Source organism: Theropithecus gelada, chromosome 4 (genome assembly GCF_003255815.1).
Source record: "Theropithecus gelada isolate Dixy chromosome 4, Tgel_1.0, whole genome shotgun sequence".
NCBI lineage: Eukaryota > Metazoa > Chordata > Mammalia > Primates > Cercopithecidae > Theropithecus > Theropithecus gelada.
The window spans coordinates 113,954,547-113,979,784 of record NC_037671.1 but is presented as its reverse complement, the minus strand read 5'-3'; the positions used below and the strand labels follow the sequence as shown (position 1 = coordinate 113,979,784).

The window sequence follows — 25,238 nt, the reverse complement described above, 5'->3', positions numbered from 1 at the left end:
AGCTGATGAGGACAAGAAAACAAATCCAGAGAGAGGAAATATCACATGCACAGATGCTGGGAAGCACAGTGGTGCTGGAGTGGCTGGAGGGGGAGATGGGCTATGGCACAGCAGAGTAAGATCCTCAGGAAAGGTGGAACCAGGATGCCACCTTGAGAAGCCACATGGTCTTTTCCCTAAGAGCAGTGAGAACCCTTGAGGGCTTTAACCAAGGGAATAATACAATAAAATTTTCATGTCTGTTGTATTATTTTGCTTACTTGATTGAATGTTTAAAATCATTCACAATTGGCAGGACACCGTGGCTCATGCCTGTAATCTCAGCACTTTGGGAGGCCAAGGCTGGCAAATCACAAGGTCAGGAGTTTGAGACCAGACTGGCCAACACAGTGAACCCCCCATCTCTACTAAAAATACAAAAATTAGCTGGGCATGGTGGCATGTGCCTGTAGTCCCAGCTACTTGGGAGGCTGAGGCAGGAGAATTGCTTGAAACTGGGAGGTGGAGGTTGCAGTGAGCTGAGATCACGCCACTGCACTCTAGCCTGGGCAACAGAGCAAGACTCCATCTCAAAAAAAAAAAAAAATCACAATTAAGTAAAATCTTTTCTTTTTTCTTTTTAAAAATTATTAAATTAGGCCAAGTGTGGTGGCTCATGCCTGTAATCCCAACACTTTGGGAGGCCGAGGTGGGCATATCACGAGGTCAGGAGATCGAGATCATCCTGGCTAACATGATGAAACCTCATCCCTACTAAAAATACAAAAAAATTAGCCGAGTGTGGTGGCGGGCACCTGTAGTCCCAGCTACTGGGGAGGTTGAGGCAGGAAAATGGTGTGGACCTGAGAGGCGGAGTTTGCAGTGAGAAGAGATCGTGCCACTGCACTCTGGCCTGGGCGACAGAGCAAGGTTCTGTGTCAAAAAAAAAAAAAAAGTATTAAATTATTTTTAATGGACAAATTATCATATATATTTATGGAGTATGATATGATGTTTTCACACAATGTAGAATGATTAAATCAAGCTAATTAAGTAAAATCCTTAAAAAGAAAAAAAAAAGGTCATTCTGACAGCCAGGAGGAGGGGAGGTTGGGTGGGTGGATGCAGATCTGTGGGAGGCGGCTGTAGGGTCTCAGAGAGATAGGAGTAGCTTGAGCTAGGAGTAGATGATGTTAGAAACAGAGAGGAGAGGTTCAAAAGTTAATAGAGAGGTGAGGGACTGGGCACAGGAACATGGAGAGGGCCCAGCAGTAGGAGGGAGGAGCGAGGTGGTTTCCAGGAGTGAGCTGGGAAATCAGCCTGTGCCCACTGCCAGCACACAGTCCACTGTTTGCCATAGCGAGTCTCACTGGGAGCTCACTTGAAAGAAAGAGTGGGTCTGCATCAGTTTTGAGTTTCCCCTAAGATTTTGAAAACAGGGCTGGGCATGGTTGCTCATGCCTGTAATTCCAGCATTTTGGGAGGCCTGACCTCAGGTGACCAGTTCAAGACCAGTGAAACCTCATCTCTACCAAAAACACAAAAATTAGTCAGGCGTGGTGGCGTGCCCCTGTAATCCCAGCTACTCGGGAGGCTGAGGCAGGAGAATCGCTTGCACCCGGAAAGTGGAGGTTGCAGTGAGCCGAGATCATGCCACTGCACTCCAGCCTGGGCGACAGAGTGAGATGCCATCTCAAAAATAATAAAATAAAAAATAAAAAATTTTGAAGACAGATGGTAAAAGATCTGGGACTCAGATTAACACACTTACCTTAAGTTCTTCCATCCTTTCCTGGATTGTGGAGAGGTCAGATGAATGGCTAGGGTCCTGCCCTTGTAGTATTTCTTCAGCTTCCACTATCCAGGCCTCCAGAGCTTCTAAACTCTTGGCAAAGGTTTCATAATCAAGAACTCCAGCCTTTTATTCCACAAAAGAAATTGGTATTTTAGTAAAAAAAAAAAAAAAAAAAAAGGTATTTTAATAAAGTCTAGTAAAAGGGCAAGTGGATATTAAAATTATTTTTCATATTCTTGTATCAAATTGCCATTCTCAAGACATCATTCCTATTAAAAAAACAAAGCTATAACAATTTAAATCTTCTTTAGTAATTTTTCTAAAAACTAGAATTATTTCTATGCACCATAAGTGAACAACAATCAAAATTATTCTTTAAATACTTGATCAAACAACAGGTCTGAAAAATCTTCTCATTCTTGTAAAAGTCTAAGTTAAATAAACATGAATATTCATATTAAAGCTGCTTAGTGTTTATTAATTGAACAGACCATGGTGGCAGGCATTGGTTTAGGGACTTGCATCTTAAACCGATTTTTAAATTATTTTGCAGAGAACAGCGCAAAACTTCCACCTTCATCGTCCCCACCAGAACTTCCAAGTTTGTTTACTCGTTTTTTTCTTTAGTCTTGAAGGAGGTCTTGTTGCAATGATGAGGAATTCTTTTTCTGTATTTGTGCCCAGATATTAGAGAACACCCAATTTATAGAAGATACTAAACAGGAGCTCTGTACCTGTAACGAAGTCTGCTGTTTGCAGAGAGCCTGCTCTAGGGCACACAAGTGTTGACTCAAAGAGAGTTGATCCGATTGAATAGCTGATGCTGCCGAAGCATCCACTTGTTGCTTCAGTTGCTCTCCCAGCTCACGGAGAACAAAGAGGGAGTCTTTAACTGTACCCAGTCCTTTGAGGAGGTCCTATAAAAGGTGAAAATATGCCCACTCTGAAGCATGTTTATACTCCTTATCATAAACAGCAATTGGCAAAGGGCTATACATCTAGAAACACACAATTCCTACTGATCAAATTATTATGCTAAATAACCTTCACCTGTGGAAAAATGATCAAGCACTGCAATTTTTAAAAATGCTATGTATACATATTAATATTTTAAACATACATTATATATATATATATAACCTATGGATATATATATGTAATTACTCTTTTGTTAGTAAAAGCTATGTAGGTTCATCATAGGACCTTGGGGAAATGCAGAAAAACATACATAAACAAGACAAAAAAAAAACCATGATCCAAGAGTAGAGCCAATAACTGGAAATATTTTGGCAGTTTTTTTCCCGCCTCTACGTAATTCATATCAAATTGAAAACAAAATGTTATATTTTTCCTTTTTCTATTATTATTATACACACCAGGAATTTGTCAGTGGTATCTTCTATATATGTGGCCATGTTATGGCAAGTATAACAACCTCCTATCTCAGTAGGGTGCAGAACACAGTGATGATTTTGGTGAGCAGGGGGTAAGAGTAGCCAGTATTCCCATTCTTTTCCATGGCATCTCTTTGCCTCCACTTTCTGTGGGACCCTCTTACAGGTTAAAAAATATGAGCCAATGGAAATTCCCTGTTTCTGCTTTCTATCCTACATTGAGAGATGATAAGTGACTGCTTCTTCTACCTGTTGCTGGTATCCCACCCAGTCATGCTATGCCTAGGCAGTGACTTCTGTGAGAGAAAGAAAAACAAAGGGCTCTTTAAGCTTGACACAGACAACAGACAAGGTGTATTTCAATTCAGGAGTATTGAAAATGACAGTTCTTGTATATATAAATTATGTGGATGAAAAAAGTACTGTATTATCTTTATTTTAAAATATCCATCTTTAGCTTTAAAGTGATTATTCAGGTTGAAGATATTAGACTAGGTTAAACTTTTATTTATGTAGTCTTTATAGCTTGCCTAATTCTAATAAACTGATTTGGAAAAGTTTATTAAAAGATCCTTGTAACAAGCTCTTAAAAATAAAGACAAATAAGGACAAATAGTAGGAGCCATGTAATGCTTGAAACAAGAGAAAGGCTGTTCCTTAAACCCTTAAGTAGGTTATTGGCAGCTATAATGAAAAAGATAATTATTAAAAAGCTATTAAAAGAAGTATAACAGTAAATCAGGAGAGAAAGACTTCTTTCTACCATTAATATCTTAGATGAAACTATTGTGTAGATGCTTACCTAGGAGATAATGAATGTAAATGGACAAGATCTGGAACAGAAGATTTTTTAAAGATAGAACATTATTCCCCATATGGTCATGTCTTATATTGACCATCCCAGAAAACACAGAGAGCCTCAATTTTTCACATTGACTAAATTCCACTAGGAAAAATGGAAAACGACTCATTTTAAAAAATAAAGCAATGGGAGGAGACCTCTTAGTCTGATGCATATGCACCGGTGTTCTGAAAATCAGGCAGGCTCTTTGATCCTAAGACAATTATTTTTGGATAACTGTCTCATATAGAGAAACATACCAAAGCTTACAGAGACCAAAAGCTAAACTTGGGCAGTCTAAGAAGGGCATGTTGGGAAAACAAGATAGTTTCTGAACATACGTTGCAATCTTGAATCCATGTAGCAACCTCATCATCGGCGATGTCCTTGTTTGTGGCTGCCTTCAACAGCTCATTGGTTCGATCCTCCTGCTGCTGAACCGACGAAGCACACTGTTTCGAGTAGTCCTTGTATCTTTGCCAAAGCTGAAGTAGGGCCTTGCTGGAGTGTAGCTGCTCAGCAATCTCTTCCAGCAAGTTATTCCATCTGGAAATAATAATCAACACTTATGAGCAGATTACCACCTCTCATCAAATGTTGATATTTGCTATTTTATTTTTCATGATCCTGGTTCATGTGAATACAGACATACTCATTTCTAGTTAACATAATAAAAATTAATGTTTCATATTCATAGTTTCAGGGTAGGTAATGAGGATGATGGCAATCTTTGGGTGTACAGTACTTCTAATTCTTTCTAAATCTCTTCGCTACATTTATGTATCCTTAAATTCATGTTGTGAAAGAGAATTTTAAAGGATAGAATCTATGTAGCTCAAATTCAAAATGTCATTAAGTTTTAATTATATCATTATTTATAATAAGGCTGTGATAGAAATAGTGTGTAAAATTAACATACTCCATACCTCATGTTGACTTCTTTCAGTGTATTGGTAAGAGTTTCTGTCACAGGCGGGTGGCACTCTTTTAATAATTGGTTGGTGATAGAGCCAAATTTCTGTAAGCTCCTTTCCTGTTTTTCTAGATCATCTTGGAGATTCTGCCCAAAGAAAAAGACCCACAGATGACATAACAGGATCTAAATTCTAATAAGCAAGTTTAAAAGGAATTTGTGTATGTTTTCATAAATATGCATATATACATGTATAAAGCAGGCATGACTTAGCATCAATGCTCTATCAGCTTTCTTTAGATAATCATTTATTCCCTTCTTTAGGATTTTGTTATTTTGACTATGAGAAGAGGTTCATTAGCAATGAAGCCTTCTTCTATTGGCATTTGGATTCTGCTGGAAAAGCTCATAGGGTGCCCTTGTCCATTGTCTGGTAGGAAGCTGCCAGAGATGGTAAATTCTTCTTCAAAGGGTTTAATTGTGCAATGTTTTGTCCTTGGTTCAGAGGCCCACCCCCTTGTAATTTCTTGTTTCTGGCCTGCGAGCAGCCCTCCCACTCTTGTTGTGTCCTGACTTGGCCAGACATGTCCAAACATGCCTTGTGCTGTAACACAGGGACCACTCCTACTCGCTCCCTCCCTTGTGAATCACACATTTACCCTAATTGGAAAAGTTTAAGTCTTAGCCAACCAGGGTCATTTTAGATTGTGTGGTTCAACCCTAGCCAACAGGGGAAGGACGCAGGGATAGGGACTGCATAGGGATAAAAACCCCTTCTCTCCTTTGTTCAGTGTGCTCTTGCAGCAGCCAGAAGTGTGAGCGGCACAATTCTACAGAAGTAAATTTGCCTTGCTGAGAAATCTTTTGTTTAGGTGCTCGTTTTCCTTGCTATGCCAAGCTCTTGTTTCTAATAAAGCCATGGCAATGGTGTATGTAACGTGCTATCTGCCAAACTGTGGATCTCTTTGGCACTCAAAGCCAAAGTCATGTCTCTATTTTATTGCATACCTAGAGTGCTTCTACCACAAACTCCCAAAGATGAAGACTAACAAGGCACAGCTTTGGCAAGTTTTATCTCTAGGTGTTCTTCCTTGCCAAGAATTATTTTTAATGTAAAAAAATGATTTTCAATTGACAAATAATAATTGTATGTATTTCTAGGGTACTACATGATGTTTTGATATATGTTTATACTGTGGAATGAATAAATTTACCTAATTAACATATCATTACCTCAAATACGTTCCATTTTTGTCTAGCAAAGTTGAACTCATAGAAGTAGAGTAGAATGGTAGTTACCAGGGCATGGGATAAGGGATTAGATGGGGAAAAGAAAGATGTTGATCAAAAGGAACATAGTTTCAGCTAGACAGGAGGGATAAGCTTTAGTGATCCACTATACAGAATGGAGACTATAATTAATAATAATGCATTGTATATGTCAAGATTGTTTAAAACAAAGAATATTTATCAGACAGATTTGGCATCTTCTACCAAGCCTATCTAAATAGTCTTCTACCAAGGACCAGTAAGGGAACTGAAAGAAAGTTGTTTCCCTGGAAATAGTGCTGAGGTGACAGACTCAGTTCTTCAAAAAACTCCACAGGTTAAGTAGGCTACAAAAATTGAGTATTATTTAACACAATATCTGATTACCCTCAAATGAAAACAGTCAAGGAAAAGACCCTTAATCCTTTCATGTCTTAAGACAGCTCTTGCAAGTATTAAACATATGTTAAATTAAAAAGCATTTCTAACCTCCTCAATGTTATAAGATGTGCTTTTAAATTTACTATCCTCAAAAGAAGTTTTAGTGACCTTTAGTAACAACAATTGAAGGGTTAAGAAATTATATAGACAAATTTGTCCTCCCTCCCTCCCACCCTACCCTAAAAAATATATTTCCTTAAGAAAGTCATATCTATCTCACATGTTTGCACACACTCCTGAGACAGGAGAGAGTGCTCTGTTGCAGACAAACACCAGGGATATCATTATAGACGGACACAATGACAAAGGACCCACAGGAAACCAAGCAGTAAGTGCTAGAAAGGAAGATTCTGTGGACACGCTGGATAGGCCACTGATATTTTACTGAATGGAAGCAACTGGATGGTTTAAACATTTACCACCTGTGTCATTTTTCTCTGTTTTCTTTTGAACATTCCTTGGAATATGTTTGGAGACGCAGGATAAGAAGAGAAAAGGAAAACAAAAGGCAGCGACAATGAATCAAGGAGGTTGAGTTGGCCATAAAATCATTGTATAAAAGACAATGTGAATATTTTTTACAACAGGATCTTTGAAATCATTTAGTTATATACCAGCTAATCCAGAATTTGGCACACACAGACAAGTTTGCTTAAGTAACAATAACACAGGTAAAATTAATTTTAAAGATCTTAAAAAATAATTAAGTATAAACAACATATGGCAATTTTTCAGGATGATGTCTCCATTTGCTAATTTTTCAGTTTTCTGAAATTAAAAAGAATGTTAAGGATGTATTACATTAATTCCTTACCTGAAGATTGTCCACCTGAACTTGCACAGCTTCTAAGGAGCCAGTCAGCAGACGGAATCGGGAAAGAGAGTATCTGGCCTCCATGAGGTAACTGTTTATCTTGTCAAAGGCCACTTTGTGATTACTCCATTGGTCAAGCACTGATTTCAACAGTATCTTTAATTGTCCAACCTTTTGAAAAAGACAAACATTGCTTATTGCTTATATTTCATAATATCTGAAATGATGGAATATATATTCAATTGATGGGAAAATATTAACATCTAAGAACTTCATCAGGGTTTCAGGTATCATAAACAAACAAAACTAAAAAGAAAAATATTTAAAAGGTAAAATGTATCAACTTTGAAATTTATGCCTTTCACACTTTTAAACACTCAGTTCTAAGTGGAAATGCTTAAAAGGGTAACATATATATATACACACACACACACACACATATGTGTATATATATATTTTTTAAGTCATAAGAGGTTGATACTTTTAATAAAACAGTTTAAGAATTGTATTAAATAAGTATTTCAAATGCATTAACTCATTTAATCCTCACAACATCTTATGAGATAGGTATAATCATTATCCCCATTTTATAGATGAGGACACTGAGACACTAAGAGGTAATGAAAATTACCCAAGATTACACTGTTAGAATGTGAGAGATTTCAATTTCAATCCAGGTAGTCAGGTCCCAGAAAGTGAAATGTATCTATAGCTACATCAATACCTATATCTATCTCACGTGTGTGCGCGCACACACACACACTCAGATAAATATCTTAAGACAAAACATCTAAGATATTCCTTCCTTATACTTATTTATCTCTATCAGAAAAGTGTTTAGTTTGGTCTGTATCACTTAGATACAGATATCCATTTTGTATATCCTTTCCTAGGTTGGAGACAGATGTTTGAGAATGATCTATCACCATAGGAATGGATGAGATCATTAAGAGAGTAATGTTTAAAATAAAGGCTTATTCTAGAAAACACCAGAAACTAGACTTTAAAAAAAAAAAAAAAAAAAAGAGGATAACGAAGCGGACTTAAAAGTACAAAGAGATAATGTATAGATTCGATTATTTCCTCCGTTACTTTAGGAAAAACAAAACCCCGGGTTTGGACAGAGCTGGCAAACACTGTCCTGGAGCTGGCTTTCGGCAAGCAATATTACCATGTGATCTAAATTCGCCCAGGTTTGGCCGAGCTCTTGCAGTGTGCTCACGACAATGCCAGAGACGTCTTCTTTCTTGTTCTGAATCAAAGCAAGTCCATTCTGCTCAATTTTCTCTACTTCTTTTTCTTTTGCTTTAATCAAATCTTCCAGATCCTGGAAGATTTAAAAAATAGTCACTTTAAATTGTTCTATTATGGAACTCTGGGGTGCACTGAAATTGAGCCATTACAGTTTCATGTCCTAAAAACCTTTTACTAATCCAAAAAGCTTATCTCTTTCAGAAGAGGCACTCCACAGAAGTACTTCTTCCTACACTCAAATGCAAGAAAAGTCATCTTTTTACACATGGCAAATCAGCATAACTTTAAAAAAGTAAAATTTGATCATCTACCAGATAAGGAAATGGTACTATGTAATTTTCTCAAGAGCCTGTGAGGAAAGAAATACATGTCAGAAACTGTAATGTTATTTGTATTATTAAGTTCATATATGTTGGTATTCAAAAAGTTACGCTGCCTACCCCATAGGAAGAAATGTGATCGAATGTGGTATTCTGGGTCCTAGTATCTTGAGATTTAGTCACATTTCTGCTACTATAAAGCTGTGTCACTTTGGGTAGGTGAGAAATTTCTACTGGGTCGCAGTTTCTTCAGATGGGAAATCAGAAGACTGATTTCAGATGGGAAAAGATAATCTGTATGATCCTCTCTCTCTAAAATACCCTGAATTCTACATGATTCTGAAAGATTTCAGGCTTCTTTGATGAATCAAATCCTCATTTTCTTTGGGATATGCATTCATAATTGTCAGTATAAAATGTTCAAGAACGAAAAGCAAAATGAAGAAAAGATCTGGAGCTCATACTGAACCTGTATCATAACCCTAATTTCTATTTTAATGCCATCCGAAAATTTGAGAAGCTCAGTGAAGCAGGCTGAGACTGCTATCAACATTTTATAAATAAATACATTGAAGATCGAGTCATCTGACCTGTCTTGGGTAAAAGAGCTCGTGAGGGCTGGAGTGGGGATTAGAACTCAAGTCTTTGGAGCCTATGGACTCCCAGCCTGACATCAGAAGGGAGTCGGCTGAACCTCGAACTGTGGAGGGAATATAAATCCCATGTTGGTGTGGCATGAAAAGTCAGGCATTAAGGCATGGTTACAGTCCCATATTCAGAAGTATACCCTCAGAACTAAAAATAGATTTGTAGTTCTTGGAGATTAGAATGGAGAAAATCCCCAAATACTGTAACTTTGGATAACACCTCAATTGTATAAAAAATATTTTTTATACCCCCTCATGATCCATACATGGGTAATAAGATTGAAATTGGGTAGTGCTGCTGCTAAGGTGTTAATGAGAAGTCCAGTCTCTGTTATATTAGTTTCAAATGTCATGTCTCTTTAAAAATAATTTTTGCTTCTTTTATTTCTGTTTCTATTGTGGTTCAACTTGTTAATCTCTCTCTACCTCATTTTAAAAATAGAAATAATAAGACATTTTCTGCTTACTCCAAAGGGACAAAATTAGATAAATATATACAAAATATATTTTAAGCTGTCAAAAAGTAGCTAAATGTAAGATATTATTATGTTTAGCCATTTGGCAATGTGCCATGCTTCAGTGCGAATTTATTTATTTTTCTCTATTGAGTTATCATGAAGCTATTTTTGTTTTGGTTAATTAGTTAGAAACTCATGCATTTGGCATTAAAGTGATCATTTTTGTTTTTCATATTGTTCTCTTATTTCCACTCTATAATTTTGTCACTATTTTGACAGCTTTGATAATTACCAGAGAATAAACATAGTGATTACTGGGGTTACAGGTCCTTCGTGTAGTATAGAAACTATAATTAATTTACTATTTAGAACTTTTCTATTTCTGTAAAGAGATTAAAAGACCAGAAACAATCCTTCCAATATATCTTTAATATGATTCTAAAATTCAACCATTAGAAATTGAGTTTCTATGGAAACCACAGAAATTGAGTTTCTAATTCAATTCTATGATGTTAACTTTTTCTCAGTGAGGAATATTAAATGAATGTTCCATTGCTTAGAAACTATTTCTAAAATGCCCTGCACATGTATGTTGGTATAAGAGCAAAGCCCACAAGGGAAACAGGGCTGAAATATATATTACGTAAAAAATAAAGGTGTGTTTCCCTTGCTTTCATTAATAATTAAAAGATGACTCTGTTTTTGATCAAAAAGGGGAAAGGCCAAACCTACCATTTTTAAAAGCAATAAAACATTCTTAAGTTGGGTTAATTCATAAATATCAGTTTTATGTTGGTTTAAATTAATAAATCACCTATTAAAGACTGGGAAAATATTCAAGATTTTTAAAACAAAATAAAGCTGGAATCCAGTCACCAATTTAAGTATACTGGCTTGAATTTCACACTTTGGTCCAAAAAACAATTTCTCCAAAATGACAATTCTAACAAGACTTGTAGTATAGCCAAGTAGAACCTTCCAGTTAGGCCACTGTGATTTATTTATATGTGATGTCCCAAAATAATTATATGGGCTACTTTCATTCTGTCTAAATGACTTTTCATTTGAAATCATGAATTAGTATCAGTACAAAGTTCTTTAAACCTCACTTTAAGCTTTTCCTCCTGACACTGTCTGACCTGACTCTCTGAAAGACTAAAACTTAGGTCCTACACTTGGTAAAACATGGTCGAGCTGCTGCTATATTTTCCAGATGGTTAAGGTGTCTCCCCGTTAAATAGAAGACATGAACAGGAAAAGAAACAAAATGGAAAATGGCAGAAAAAGCAATGTTAAAGAGAAGAAAAAAATACTTAGAAAGAGAAAAAGAAAAGTATGGAAGAAAAGAATTGGAAAAAAAAAGAAAATGCAAATGATATTAATGTGGTATTTCAGTCTTTCAACAGTAAAGTTTATCACAACCATGCAACCAGAAGGCACTCACTTTGCTAATTCTAATACGCAGAATTACCTTTTAAAATCAACGGATATATTTTAACTTAAGAACTCAACGAAAGTTATGACATTTTGTCCTCACAAGTAAAAAGCTGAAATTCTGGATTACTTATAGATTTTAGATTTTATGGCCTAAATCAGAAATACCACTGGCCTCTGGAAAATCGGAAATGCAATGAGACTAGTTGATGCATGTTCTTCATCTTCAATCTTTAAGCACCCATGTTCTGACATGAGGCTTTTTATAATTAAATAAAAAACTATTATTACTTCAAGGTATTTCTTTACATGATGTTTTTATTTATCAATTTTATGCATTCTCAAAATTGTAATCCATTAGCTGGGGAGCCAGCACTTCTCTTCCTTTTCAGAATTGAAAAGCTTTGATGAAGTGCTTAAATATACCTCTCTGTATATGTGTCCCAAATAGAAAACATGATGATTGGAAGAGAGATCATTACCAAAGTTCTTTCTTTTTGAAACCCAGAATAGAAAAACAAGACTTGCAGAGAGAAGCTTTTCTGTAGAATTACTTCACTGTTGAGTTTTCAATTGTTTTTAGGAAACACTATAAGAGAACAGTCATAATCTGTAACATTATATGAACTCATGAATTATTTTCAAAAATCTTATTACAGCATTAACTGCAATAGCTCACTTTTCTTTTGGGTACACAAGAAGACCTGTGTGTCCCTGAGTCACTGGAAAACATTTGGAATGTTACTGCTTCACCTGAGCTTTCAATCCTCATTCCTCAGAGTAGAACAAGCATACTCTGTGTACTTCCCCATGTGACAAAAGAGGAAGTAACATGGATACTTTCTATTAATTAATAATAGGATATTAATAATAATAATAATTAATAGTAGGAAGTCTGCTGTGAAGTGCTTGCTCAGAGGAGGTGAACAGGAATCCAACCAAGCCTCTAGTGCTAACTTCCATTTATAGGACATACAGAGGAGAGAAGAAAAAATTAAACAACCTCTTAAGGACATTCATAGGCCAATCCTGAACACGGCACCCATTGACAGTTTCTGTGACAGGTTATGGTCTTAAAAAAATATTCAAAAGATTTAAGAGATCTAACAAGCAAATGTAGCTACGGATATTGTCTGCATCCTTATTTTGAATAAGTTAATGTGAAAAAGACATTTTAAAGACAACTGAGGAAATATGACTATGAGTTGAACATAAAATAATATTAGGAATTATTAAACTTTTGATGGTGATAATAATATGGATGCATTAAGAAAAAGTATTTTTCAAAGATATATATTGTAGTATGTAAGAATAAAGTGACACGACGTCTGGTATTTACTAGGAAATCTATTTTAGAAAAAGAAATAATTTATGCAATTTTTTTTTTTTTTGGAAACAGGGTCTTGCTTTGTTACCCAGGCTGAAGTGTAATGGTGTAAACACGGCTTACTGCAGCCTTGATCTCCTGAATTCAAGCAATCCTCCCACCTCAGCCTGCTGAGTAGCTGGGACTGAGAGGTGTAGCACCACCATGTCTGGCTGATTTTTGTAGCTTTTTGTAGAGAGAGGGTTTCATCATGTCGCCCAGGTTGCAAATCTTGATAATTATTAAATGTGACGCTCGGTATATAGGAGTCACAGCATTTCTCTCTACTTATGAGTGTGTTTGAAAATTTTCATAATTTCAAATTTTTAAAAACAAGTGAAAAACTCTAATGTATTTTTTTTATTTAAAAAAACCTATAAACTCACATAATCAGCAAAATTTGTTACTAAATGCAACTTTTAAAAAATATTTAACTTGCAACTCTCAAGGCCTACAAACACATTAGCATATGCCATGAAATTGTGAGATGGTTCATGTTAGCCATCTGGACAAGTTACCTGACAGTCTTTCAGCGCATTTTGAACAGAAGCCTGATCTCCAATTCGATGCTGTTGTTTTAGTCTCTTTTCCTGAGTTTCAAACCATGTTTTCAGACATTGTACATTATTTTCATATTCTGACCAAGATTCCAATAACCCTTCCAACAGCTGGATCTGAACAAACACAATAAAATGAAATTTGCAACTTTATTTTAATAAAATCAAATCATTGGCAGGCTAATTATTCTAGCCAGCATTTTCTCCACATTAAGAATTCTTAAAATACAGTTCATTGTGTACATGATTTAAAACAGGGGTGTCTAATCTTTTGGCTTCCCTGGGCGATACTGGAAGAAGAATTGTCTTGCGCCACACATAAAATAAACGAACACTAACAATAGCCAATGATCCAAAAAAAAAAAAAATTGCAAAAGAAATCTCATAAAGTTTTAAGAAAGTTTACGAATTTGTGTTGGGCTGCATTCAAAACCGTCGTGGGCCGCGTGCAGCCCGTGGGCTGGACAAGTTTGATTTAATAAATGAATTTCATAAAGTATGAATCAATGACTATTATTGGGAAACAATAAAGGACTAAAGTCAACTTGAACCAAAGGCAAAATAAATCAAGAGGCATCTTTAGAAAACGGAAACATCATGAAATATACAAAGAGCACAGAGTGTATAAGAGAAAATCATCAACAGGTTAAAGAAAGTTTAGGGTGATTAACCTTCAGCAGTATTATTGGAAGTGTTCTTTGCCCAGTAGAGCCACACTACTCGTGAACCCAGTCTTCCTTACAGAGTGTGCCTGTTCTTGGGGTTTTCATGTAAATCTGGATGGTGGCAAGCCAATGGCTTACCTTCTCAGTTACTAGACCTTGCAGAATTTGCCAACTTTTATTCATTGCTCCAAGTTGCTCAGCAAAATCAGTCTTATCACTACGTTTACTTTCCACATCCTGACTGCTGATTTGTAGCACGGACTGGTTCACAAAATCCACCGTCAGCTGTTTACAGTTAATGTCTATCTTAAAACCCTAAAAAAAAAAGAGGAGAAAATAAGATTATACAATAAATGTCTCATTATTTTTCCATGAGTTGGAAAGCCTTAAGTAACCTCAATATTAATATTATCACTTCTATAACTCAGCTAAAATGGCTCAATTTGTCTGTATTCACACAACTCATTATTTTTGGAAGCCAAATATATATATTTGTATATGTTTATATGAACATAAACACAGATATACGTGTGTGTGTGTGTGTGTGTGTGTGTGTATATATATTTTTTCTTAGGTAGAAGATTTAGAACTAGATAAATTATATAACCTCACTATAAAATATTTATAAATTTATTTTTATAATTTCTGCAATTCTTTAAGAATAACATAAAATTATTCAAAATCATTCCTAGTACCAGATATTTCTTCTTATTTCTGTAACTGATAATGCATTTTTCTTGCTCTTGAATTCCTATCTGGTCAATGTGTAGGAAACATACATTCCAAGACTTGGTTACTATAATTTGAATTTTTTAGTTCTTTCAAATAAAATGGTCTCAACATATGAAAAGTTAAAAACAAAAAATTTTAATTACCTTATATTTCTGAAGGTATTCATTAATTGCCTTGTAACCTACGGAATTTTTAATATTATCTTCATCCTTCTGAATAACATTTTCCATTAGAGAAATCCAACTCATGACTTCAGAAATGGCATGGCGGGAAGGCAGTTTATCCATCTGGAGCTGTCCAAGTCAGGGAGAGAACAAGTCCCAAGTGTTAAAATGGAAACCCCAACTTCTGCTAACTTAAAAACCCTCCAATAATTCTTAAAAATGTACCAAGAGAGATAACACTCCTTAATGACATTTGGAGATCTTACCCCTATTGAAAGCTTGAAGTCAAACATCAGGCAAATGCTGAACAATAATAGTCATTTTATGTTCACCTGACATCCAATACTATAAACATTGTATAAACATTAACTAATTAATCAAAACACCAGAAAGAAGAGAATATTATTCTTATTTTATAACTAGTTTTATGAGCTTAAAAAAACTTAACCATAAAACATTCAACAGATGTATTTTATTAATTATCTTATAAAATCTCTGCATATTGACTCAAGAATGTTAAAAGAAGAAAGAAAAATACCACACTACAAGCTATCATTTTCTAGATTTTTTGGCACTCTTAAATTTATTCCTAAGAGCATAGCCAATTTCCTCAGTCCTTAGCTGATATACAGTACTTACAATTCGAAATCTTACTTAACATAGCACGCATTTATGCATATGTGTATTATGATGATTTGGAGGAACAAAAGCAATCATTTAAAATCTTTGTATATCAACTTCTGTGTGGTGCTGAAAGATATAGCAATGAACGTGGGTTGGTTCCTGCCCTCTGGGGGCGCACAGCTGCTGCTTAGGAGAGATTAGGCATGTACATGAAACACAGCTATCCTGCCTGAAACACAGTGATGAGTATCAAAGACAGATAAAGATAAAATGTTCTGGGATTTCAGGGGAGGTAGGTGTATTTTCAGATAAGAGGAGTATTTACATCTACTGAAAGCCAGTTGCTCTCCTATACATACGATTTTTTTTTACATGTATTATGTTCTAAATCTTCATAACCACTCACTTTATGAGAAAAGTGTATGTCATTGTCCACATTTTATCCAGGAGAAAACAGAGTTTAAACAAAGTCAGACAAACATTCCAATACACATACCCACACCCACATACATACAAGAAAGAAACCCTCAGAGGAAATGCCTTCGGGGCAGGGCTTTGTAGCGTAGTTCACTTTTTTTATTTTATTTATTTATTTATTTATTTATTTTGGAGATGAGTCTCGCTGTCACCCAGGCTGGAGTGCAGTGGCGCGATCTCGGCTCACGCCAACATCTGCCTCCCCAGTTCAAACAATTCTGCCTCAGCGTCCCGAGTAGCTGGGACTACAGGCGCACACCGCCACGCCAGGCTAATTTTTTGTATTTTAGTAGAGACGGGGTTTCACTGTGTTGCCTAGGCTGGTCTCGAACTCCTGAGCTCAGGCAATCCACCCTCCTCAGCCTCCCAAAGCGCTAGGATTACAGGCATCAGCCACTGCACCCGGCCTGAGTTCACTCTTAATATTAACACAATGGGAAAGAGGAGGCCAGGTGTCTGGGACAAAGCTGATTCAAATTTGTGAGCAAAAGCAAAAAATGAATATATTTTTCCATGTCAAATAGCTTAAGTCAGTTATTTCCCACGAAAGCAATCCTTCTTTCTGTACCTGGTGGAGCTTCTCCTGGACGGCTGGGATATTGGTTAGCAGGTCAGTCCACTGGCTATCAATGTGCGACAGCTCAGAGCGCAGCGTGGCTGTGTCCACCTTTTTCAGTCGAAGGAGCTGATTTCCAGTACTCAGAACAGATGATTTCAGGGAAGATTTGGCATCCACTTCTTTAGAAAACTCCTGAAACAAGTAGCGATGTTCAAATTAGGGTTAAGTAGTCAGACCATTCATTAAAAGGAAAGCGATCAATTTAGTGCATGAAACAATTTCCTTTACATCCTGGAGGGGATTATACCGAACACTCAAAGAAAATGACACCAGTACACCCTTGCCCTCGAATGAAAGCAAACTACGAAGCCTCTACTTGAAAACTACTCTGAAGAGGCAATGTTGAGTCATGGAACCCTATTATTTTGCATAATTATGGAACACACATAGTTAACATTAATATATTCTCTATAGCTTAGTTTTTTAAGTATATTCACTGATGGTTGACTCCCTTCCTTCCTTTTTTTTTTTTTCTTTTTAGATGGAGTCGCTCGCTCTGTTGCCCAGGCTGGAGTGCAGTGGCACAATCTCAGCTCGCTGCAACCTCCGCCTCCTGGGTTCAAGCGATTCTCCTGCCTCAGCCTCCTGAGTAGCTGGGATTACAGGCACACACCCACGCCCAGCGAATATTTGTATTTTTCATAGAGACGGGGTTTCACCATGTTGGTCAGGCTGGTCTCAAAGTCCTGACCTTGTGATCTGCCCGCCTTGGCCTCCCAAAGTGCTGGGATTACAGGCGTGAGCCACCATGCCTGGCCTGACTACTTTTCTACTGGTGCATGGGTCAGGCCTAACTTACAGGCCTGAATCAAATGCCTTAGATTCTTAGACTTACCAGGAAAGCATTTAGATGATCCCGGACCATTTCCAGCTCTTGTGGGACTGTCACAGATTGCTGAGTCCAAAATTCTAGCCTGTCTTTTGCAGACTGTAACCAGTGAATTAGATCTGCAGATTCACTTTGGTATCTGTAAGTACATTACGGAGTCTATTAAGTAAACATTTCATCACTATCTTCTGCTCACCTACATTACTCACCAATGCCAACAGTTTTAAAACAAGAGGTCTGAAGATTTAGAAGAAAAATGCATGAGGTTGGCACTCTGAAATTTTCTTAATATTGATACCTTTATCAAGCCCGTCTCTCTGGGTTTCCGCTTGCCTGTCTTTCAGCTGGGTGTAAAAGTATCTTTCCCCTACTCCTTCACATTGATGCTACTTAGAAAATATCAGATGATGGTTACAAAAGGTCCTTTGAAATAAAGGCAGCTTAGACACAGACTATGTCATTGTGTAAAAATCAATCCTCCACCCTGCTGAATGTTTCCCATTGCCCTTGAGAAGCTTCCACTTTTCTCTTTCTCTCCTTCCACTCTTCTCTTTCTCCACTTCCATTTTCTGTTTCTCTCCCTCTCAGGCTTTACTGTGATTTCTCAGACACAGTCATTAGGCAAGGGAGGGTGAAACTCAAAGGCAAGGTGCGTTATGCACCTGCCTCCCTGCTCACTTTTAATTATATGTTTATATGAGTATACAAGAATCCAAGTGGGAGGCCGGGCGTGGTGGCTCACGTCTGTAATCCCAGCACTTTGGGAGGCCGAGGCGGGTCGATCACGAGGTCAGGAGATCAAGACCATCCTGGCTAACAAGGTGAAACCCCTTCTCTACTAAAAATACAAAAAATTGGGCCGGGTGCGGTGGCTCAGGCCTGTAATCCCAGCACTTTGGGAGGCTGAGGCGGGCGGATCACAAGGTCAGGAGATGGAGACCATCCTGGCTAACACGGTGAAACCCCGTCTCTACTAAAAAAAAAAAAAAAAAAATACAAAAAATTAGCCGGGCGTGGTGGCAGGCGCCTGCAGTCCCAGCTACTCGGGAGGCTGAGGCAGGAGAATGGCCTGAACCCGGGAGGTGGAGCTTGCAGTGAGCCGAGATCGCGCCACTGCACTCCAGTCTGGGAGACATAGCGAGACTCTGTCTCAAAAAAAAAAAAAAAAAAAAGGAATCCAAGTAGGGACTTTCTACTTACCTTTTTTTTTTTTTTTTTTTCTGAAACGGAGTTTCACTCTTGTTGCCCAGGCTGGAGTGCAATGGCACGATCTTGGCTCACTGCAACCTCCCCTTCCCAGGTTCAAGCGATTCTCCTGTCTCAGCCTCCCAAGTAACTGGGATTATAGGCATGCGCCACCATGCCTGGCTAATTTTATATTTTTAGTAGAGATGGGGTTTCTCCATGTTGGTCAGGCTGATCTCGAATTCCCGACCTCAGGGGATCTGCCCACCTCAGTCTCCCAACATGCTGGGATTACAGGTGTGAGCCACTGCGCCCGGCCTCTGCTTATCTTTATTTTCCAAACTATACAATAAGTTCCTAGAGGAGCCATGTCACTTTCAAGTGAATATCTACTTGCCTAATTTATTTATTTTTGAGACAGACTCTCGTTCTATTGCCCAGGCTGGAGTACAGTAGCATGATCATGACTCACTGAAGCCTCGACCTCCCAGGCTGAAGCAATCCTCCCACTTCAGCCTCTCCAATAGCAGGGACCATAGGCATGTGCTACCATACCTAGTCCTTTTTTATTTTTTGCAGAGATTGGGGTCTTACTATGTTGCTTAGGCTGGTCTTGAACAGCTGGCCTCAAGCAATCCTCCTGCATTAGCCTCCACAAGTAGTGAGATTATAGGTTTCAGCCATCATCCCCCACCCCCACTAGCCTTATTAATACAATGTAGCACTCATCTGAAAATATACAAAACAGTCATATATTACCTGGTCCAGTGTTTCAATATTGTTTCCAGTCTGTGAAGTTCCTTAGACACTTTGTTGGTGTTACTTAGCCAGCGCTCTCCAAGTTGATTTAGTTGACTTTCTAGATCTGAGCAGCTGATGGATATCAGAAGTCGTTTGCCATCATCTAATACTTGATATAATTTGGGCTGGTATTCATTAAGGCTAGATTTTAAATGCTAAAATCATTGAAATTATTAGGTTACAAGTTTGGATATGCAATTTTTGTCTTTAAGAATTATAATTTCTCCAGTACCTACAATGTTCCCATTACCTGTTATTGGAACTTAAAGTATACTCACTCAAGTAACACTGAAAACTTCAAGATGTTTCATCTATATTTAAGTATAGATGGTCTCCTTTTGTTTATTATTATTATTATTTTGGTAGTGACTTTAGGTGGATTTCAAACTTTCAAATTATTGTTATTATTTTAAGAATTGTGTGGCATCAGCATAAATTAATGCTTGGTGGAGGCTGAATTTTCAAAAAGAGCTCTCATTAAAAAGAAAAAAGAAAGACTTTTAATAATGTCCAACTATAAATAACAGAAACATTATCTCCTTTCAATGCCAATAACTTGAAAGAAAAGTAAAAGTACTAATAAAGTAATTGATCACAAATTTGTTTACATTCTGTTAAAACTATTGGTAAGGTTCTAAAGGCAATGTGACGGCTTGTAACACCAACCTGGTAGAGTGTTATGCGGTCAATAAGCCTGTCCTCGTTCTCCTCCACCAGACCCACGCTTGGGATGCTGTTTTCCACCACCTCCAGCTGTCTGCTAAGCTCCTGCTGGTCCTCATCCAGATGCGACCATGTCTAGAAACACAACATTTGTCTGTGAGCTAAAAAAAAGGCTCATTAGGGAAAGATATTCTTCCTTGTGTGCAAAATACGTGCTTGACAGATTCTCCTTAAAGTTACATCAGAGATGTTTGCATTGGGGCTTGCTTTGGGAAGCAAAAGATGGCTATAAGGCAAGTAATCAAATGGTGACGCTTGAAAGCATTGTGAATGGGCTCTGGAATCTGCCACTAAGCCCCTTTATGGTCGTGAGTAAGATACTAAACTCTGTACCTCTTTTCCATATATTACAACGGGGATAATAATAGCTGTCTTCTCCATCATGAGGATTAAATGGAATAATGTGTGCAGTGTACCTTCTATCAGGTATGCACATTTTTTTTTTGTTTGTTTTTGAGACAGAGTCTAACTCTGTCGCCCAGGCTGGAGTGCACTGGCACGATCTCGGCTCACTGCAAGATCTGCCTCCCAGGTTCACGCTGTTCTCCTGCCTCAGCCTCCCGAGTAGCTGGGACTACCGGTACCTGCCACCACACCCAGCTAGTTTTTTGTATTTTTTAGTAGAGACGGGGTTTCACCGTGTTAGCCAGGATGGTCTCGATCTCCTGACCTCGTGATCCGCCTGCCTTGGCCTCCCAAAGTGCTGAGGTTACAGGCATGAGCCACCATGCCCGGCCTTTTTTTTTTTTTTTTTTTTTTTTCAGATAGGCTCTCACTCTGTTACCCAGACTGGAGTACAGTGGCACAATCATGGATCACTGCAGACTCGAACTCCTGGGCTCAAGGGATCCTCCTGCTTCATCCTCCCAAGTAGCTGGGACCACAGGTGCATTCCACCACATCAGGCTAATTAAAAAAAATTTTCTGTAGAGACGGGGGTCTCACTACGTTGTCCAGGCTGGTGTCAAACTCCTGGCATCAAGAGATCCTCCTGTTTCAGCCTCCCAAAGTGCTGGGATTACAGGCATGAGCCACCACATCTAGCCCAGGTATGCATGGCTTTATTCTTTACCACAGTAAGGATTTAAGTCAAAAAGATGGGGATGTTTGCCTTTCATGTAACGAGTAAGCAAAACAATTACATTTGCATGTGAAACAGATATCTCTAAATATGAATATATAGTCTATATATTCTATTAAGGAAAAATAGCAAATCACTTATTCCTAAGTTCAGACTTTTCTTTTATTTAAAACTGGAAAACACTTTTAAAAAGATGCGTTGAAGTCTTTTCCAATAATTTACACCGTGGGTCAGCAGTTTCTCAGTGTGAGTATGCTCACTTGACTCTGCAGTAAATGCCTTTCAATGCCTAGGAATCTAGGAGTAAATACAACAGACACAAACCCAGGCCTTCTAGTGAGGAGAGACAGGTAATCAATAATAAAGAGTAAACCAAAAACAAACAATAAGTTGTATGGTATAATAGAGTTCTTGTGCTGTGGAGAACAAAACAGAAGTGGGTAGGGATGGGAGGGAGTGCCCAGGTGTGTGCCTGGCGGGGCTACAGTTTAAATGGTGTCATCAGGTAAGTTTCACGGAGAAGCCCACATTTCAGGTTGTGAAGTCAGACAGATGAAGGTGTGATCACTGACTCTGCCACCAATTAACACGTGTCTTGGCAAGCCATTGCTCCCAGACTCGTTGCTGAAACAGGGATTCAAAATACCACCTCAAAGGGTTATGATAAGGATGAGATGGATTCATGTAAGTGTAAGAAGTCTTGCCAGGGGCCAGACATGTCAATAAAGCATAACTATTATTACAGAAATTTTGAACGTTAAAGGTAGATGTCTCTCCAAAATACAGGGAATTCCACATTAGGGAATTCTACATCTGGGATTTGGGGGTTAGCTAGATATGAAAATGTTGGCCCAGGGAAAAACTCATTTGGAAAAAAATGCAAATAGGACCTGCAGACAACCCAGGTAAGAGCAGCAATATTCAGTAATATTGTGGGAGTGGGTGGGGGAGCCAAAAAAGCGGAGAGAGATTATAATCTCTAAAACTTCCAAGGGAAACAGGAAGAATGAGAAAGCAGGAACAGTTCAGGGCAACTGATACAGTTACTGAAGAAAGAAAGGAGGGCACTGTCCCATCAATAACGTCCTACATTTCCACAGGGTTCTACAGCTTGCCAGTAGCCACCACTGAGCACCTATTCTGTTCCAAGAGCAACCGCATTTGGGACAGAAAAAAATATTTCTACATTTTTCTTTTTCTTTTTCTTTTTTTTTTTTTTTTGAGACAGAGTTTCACTCCTGTTGCCCAGGCTGGAGTGCAGTGGCATGATCTCGGCTCACTGCAACCTCCACCTCCCAGTTCAAGCGATTCTCCTGCCTCAGCCTCCCAAGTAGCTGGGATTACAGGTACCCGCCATAACGTCCGGCTAATTTTCTTTGTATTTTTAGTAGAGATGGGGTTTCAACACATTGGTTTGTTTCACCATGTTGGCCAGGCTGGTCTCGAACTTCTGACCTCAAGTGATCCACCCACCTCAGCCTCCCAGAGTGCTGTGATTACAGGTGTGAGCCACTGCACCTGGCCTATTTCTATATTTTTCATATGCTTAAGTAAGCTATCAGTCTGAATATCAAAACCCCAAATATCTTCATGCATAGTCTGAAGTCAGTGTGTATATATCTTACTTCCAACATGGCACAGCAGATAGCCAAATGTAAACAGAAAACACAAGGGGAACAAGCAACACAGAACCATAGGAAAAGTACAGTCCTGAGCCGGAGAGCACAGCTAGCTCTGAGGTTACATGAGGCAAACTGCATGGATCAATACGTCTTGCATCAAAGGTCCATTTTGCAGCAGGAAGTCTGCAGCACGGAAGACATGACATCAATGGTCTCACCTCTAGAATGTACTCCAGCTCCACACCCCTCTTGTGAGCCCGTTTCAGTACAGCAGAAGCCTGAGCCATCAGCTCTGTATGGAACTGGGTTTCCTTCTGGACTGCAAAGCTGATTATCTTTCTGAAGAGTGTTTCAGTCAAGATCATATGAGATTCCAGGCCTTGAAAGTATTCCTGCAATTTTTCAGGGAGAAAGAAGTCAGCAACTCATTCATGTATTACATTAGAATCAAAATTGGTTTAGGGTCGGGTGCAGTGGCTCACGCCTGTAATCCCAACAGTTGGGGAGGCTGAAGTTGGTGGATTACCTGAGGTCAAGAGCTCGAGACTAGCCTGGCCAACATGGTGGAATCCATCTCTACTAAAAATACAAAAATTAGCCAGGCATGGTGGCATGTGCCTGTAATCCCAGCTACTCAGGAGGCTGAGGCACAAGAATCGCTTGAACCTGGGAGGCCGAGGTTGCAGTGAGTCAAGATCGTGCCACTGCACTCAAGCCTGGGTGGAGAGGAGTTGACACTAACCTAGCCCTGGAGCTGAGTAGACAGCTCTGCATTTCTAGAGGAGAGTGAGGAGTGAGCGAGGAGTCCTTGAGCAGGACAAGGGAGGGCAGAGAGAGCAACTAGGACCAGGTGGACAAATGGACAAAAAGGAAACACAGGGAAAGGTAGAGTTAAGAACGAAGGTGGGCTCTTTTGAAGAGAGGCTCTGAGTTTTCCTTTGCCAAGCTCAGGTTGCAGCTCTGGTTGGAGGCTCTGTCTCAAAACAAACAAGCAAACAAACAAACAAAAAACACTGCTTTAAATGTGAAAGTTGACGGAACTCAGTTAATATATGAGCAATATCCTCTCACTCCCACTGGTCTCCCCCTTGGCCCAGGCACTTGTCGCCGTCTACAGAGAAGGGAGCTCTAGACTCCTAATCGGCCTCTCCACCCTCTCCACTCAAGTGCATCCTATACCTGGCTGTGCTGCACACATAGTGTCCCCAGAACAAGGATCTTCACGTGTGCCAGCTGCAGAGAAAACTCCTCTACCCTCGTAATACCTCGTCCATGCGCAATCTGCCTTCCTTACTTTCCTGGCATGGCCTCTCACCGCCATGTACCTCCATCTGTTTCGGACACATTAGCTCCCGTTCCCCACCTTTGGCCTCTGCTTCTACTCTGTTTTTAAGATGTTCTCACTTGACACTTTTCGATGACTTTCCTTCCTCCATGGCTGGGGTTGGGCTCTACTTTCTGAACTTCTAGGATGTTTTCGTGCTCATTCCATGTTGTCAAGCCCAGCTTTACACGCACTGATTGATATTAAAGATTTGCTTTCCTTGTATTATACCTACACATAACAGAACTGTAGGCCTTGCGCCATCCTACAAACGTTTTTGAAATGTTACTCTTTGTGTATAATAGACCCTGGAGGATGGAGATCAACCTTATCCCATTTCCTGTATCCAGTACCATGACAGAATGGAAGAACTGGGAACTGATAATGACAGTTAACATTAATTGTGCGCTTACTGTTTGCTAGGCACTCCATAAATACTTTATCTGACTAATCTCATCCTCCTAACAACTCTATAACTCTATGAGATAGGCAGTTTTGTTTCCAGTTTTACAGATGAGAACACTGAGCCTCACCCCCACCCCCAGTCTACATAGCTTGCCCAAGGTCACATAGCTAGTCACGGCAGAGCTTGGTGTTCAAACCCAAGGGCAGTGTGGCTTTATCTGTGCTTCTCACCAGGACTGCAGAACTTTCCCTCAGAAAATGGGCTGGTCAGTAGAAGCTAGAATCATTATTTTTAACCAACAATTACCAAATCACAGAGTCCTAAAGTTGGAGGAGACTTTGAAGTTCATCTAGCCCAATGTGCAATGAAAGCTGAGATTCCTTTTATAAGTCCATCTGCCCTGAAAGCCTTGGCTGGACTTCTCATGGCCAGAAGGGCTGTCTGCTCAATGGCAGTTTACTCCTTTTATAGTTCTTTTTCTATTGAGGTTTATTTCCCTGTTAT

General features: G+C 38.7%; 1 protein-coding gene across 2 annotated transcripts in view; it reads right to left on the bottom strand.

The window, feature by feature from the left end:
• The window catches only part of SYNE1 (spectrin repeat containing nuclear envelope protein 1), a 528,817-nt gene that overhangs the window by 95,310 nt on the left and 408,269 nt on the right, over window positions 1-25,238 (bottom strand). For both annotated transcript variants that reach the window (XM_025384518.1, XM_025384520.1), the window contains 14 exons: window positions 23,223-23,396; window positions 20,245-20,376; window positions 19,537-19,733; window positions 17,599-17,731; window positions 16,713-16,895; window positions 15,023-15,172; window positions 14,286-14,462; window positions 13,444-13,599; window positions 8,618-8,773; window positions 7,447-7,617; window positions 4,936-5,069; window positions 4,351-4,555; window positions 2,509-2,691; window positions 1,751-1,897 (listed from right to left, as the gene is read on the bottom strand). In XM_025384518.1, coding sequence (XP_025240303.1) covers window positions 1,751-1,897; window positions 2,509-2,691; window positions 4,351-4,555; window positions 4,936-5,069; window positions 7,447-7,617; window positions 8,618-8,773; window positions 13,444-13,599; window positions 14,286-14,462; window positions 15,023-15,172; window positions 16,713-16,895; window positions 17,599-17,731; window positions 19,537-19,733; window positions 20,245-20,376; window positions 23,223-23,396 — 2,298 coding nt within the window. The remainder of the gene's footprint in view (window positions 1-1,750; window positions 1,898-2,508; window positions 2,692-4,350; window positions 4,556-4,935; window positions 5,070-7,446; window positions 7,618-8,617; window positions 8,774-13,443; window positions 13,600-14,285; window positions 14,463-15,022; window positions 15,173-16,712; window positions 16,896-17,598; window positions 17,732-19,536; window positions 19,734-20,244; window positions 20,377-23,222; window positions 23,397-25,238) is intronic.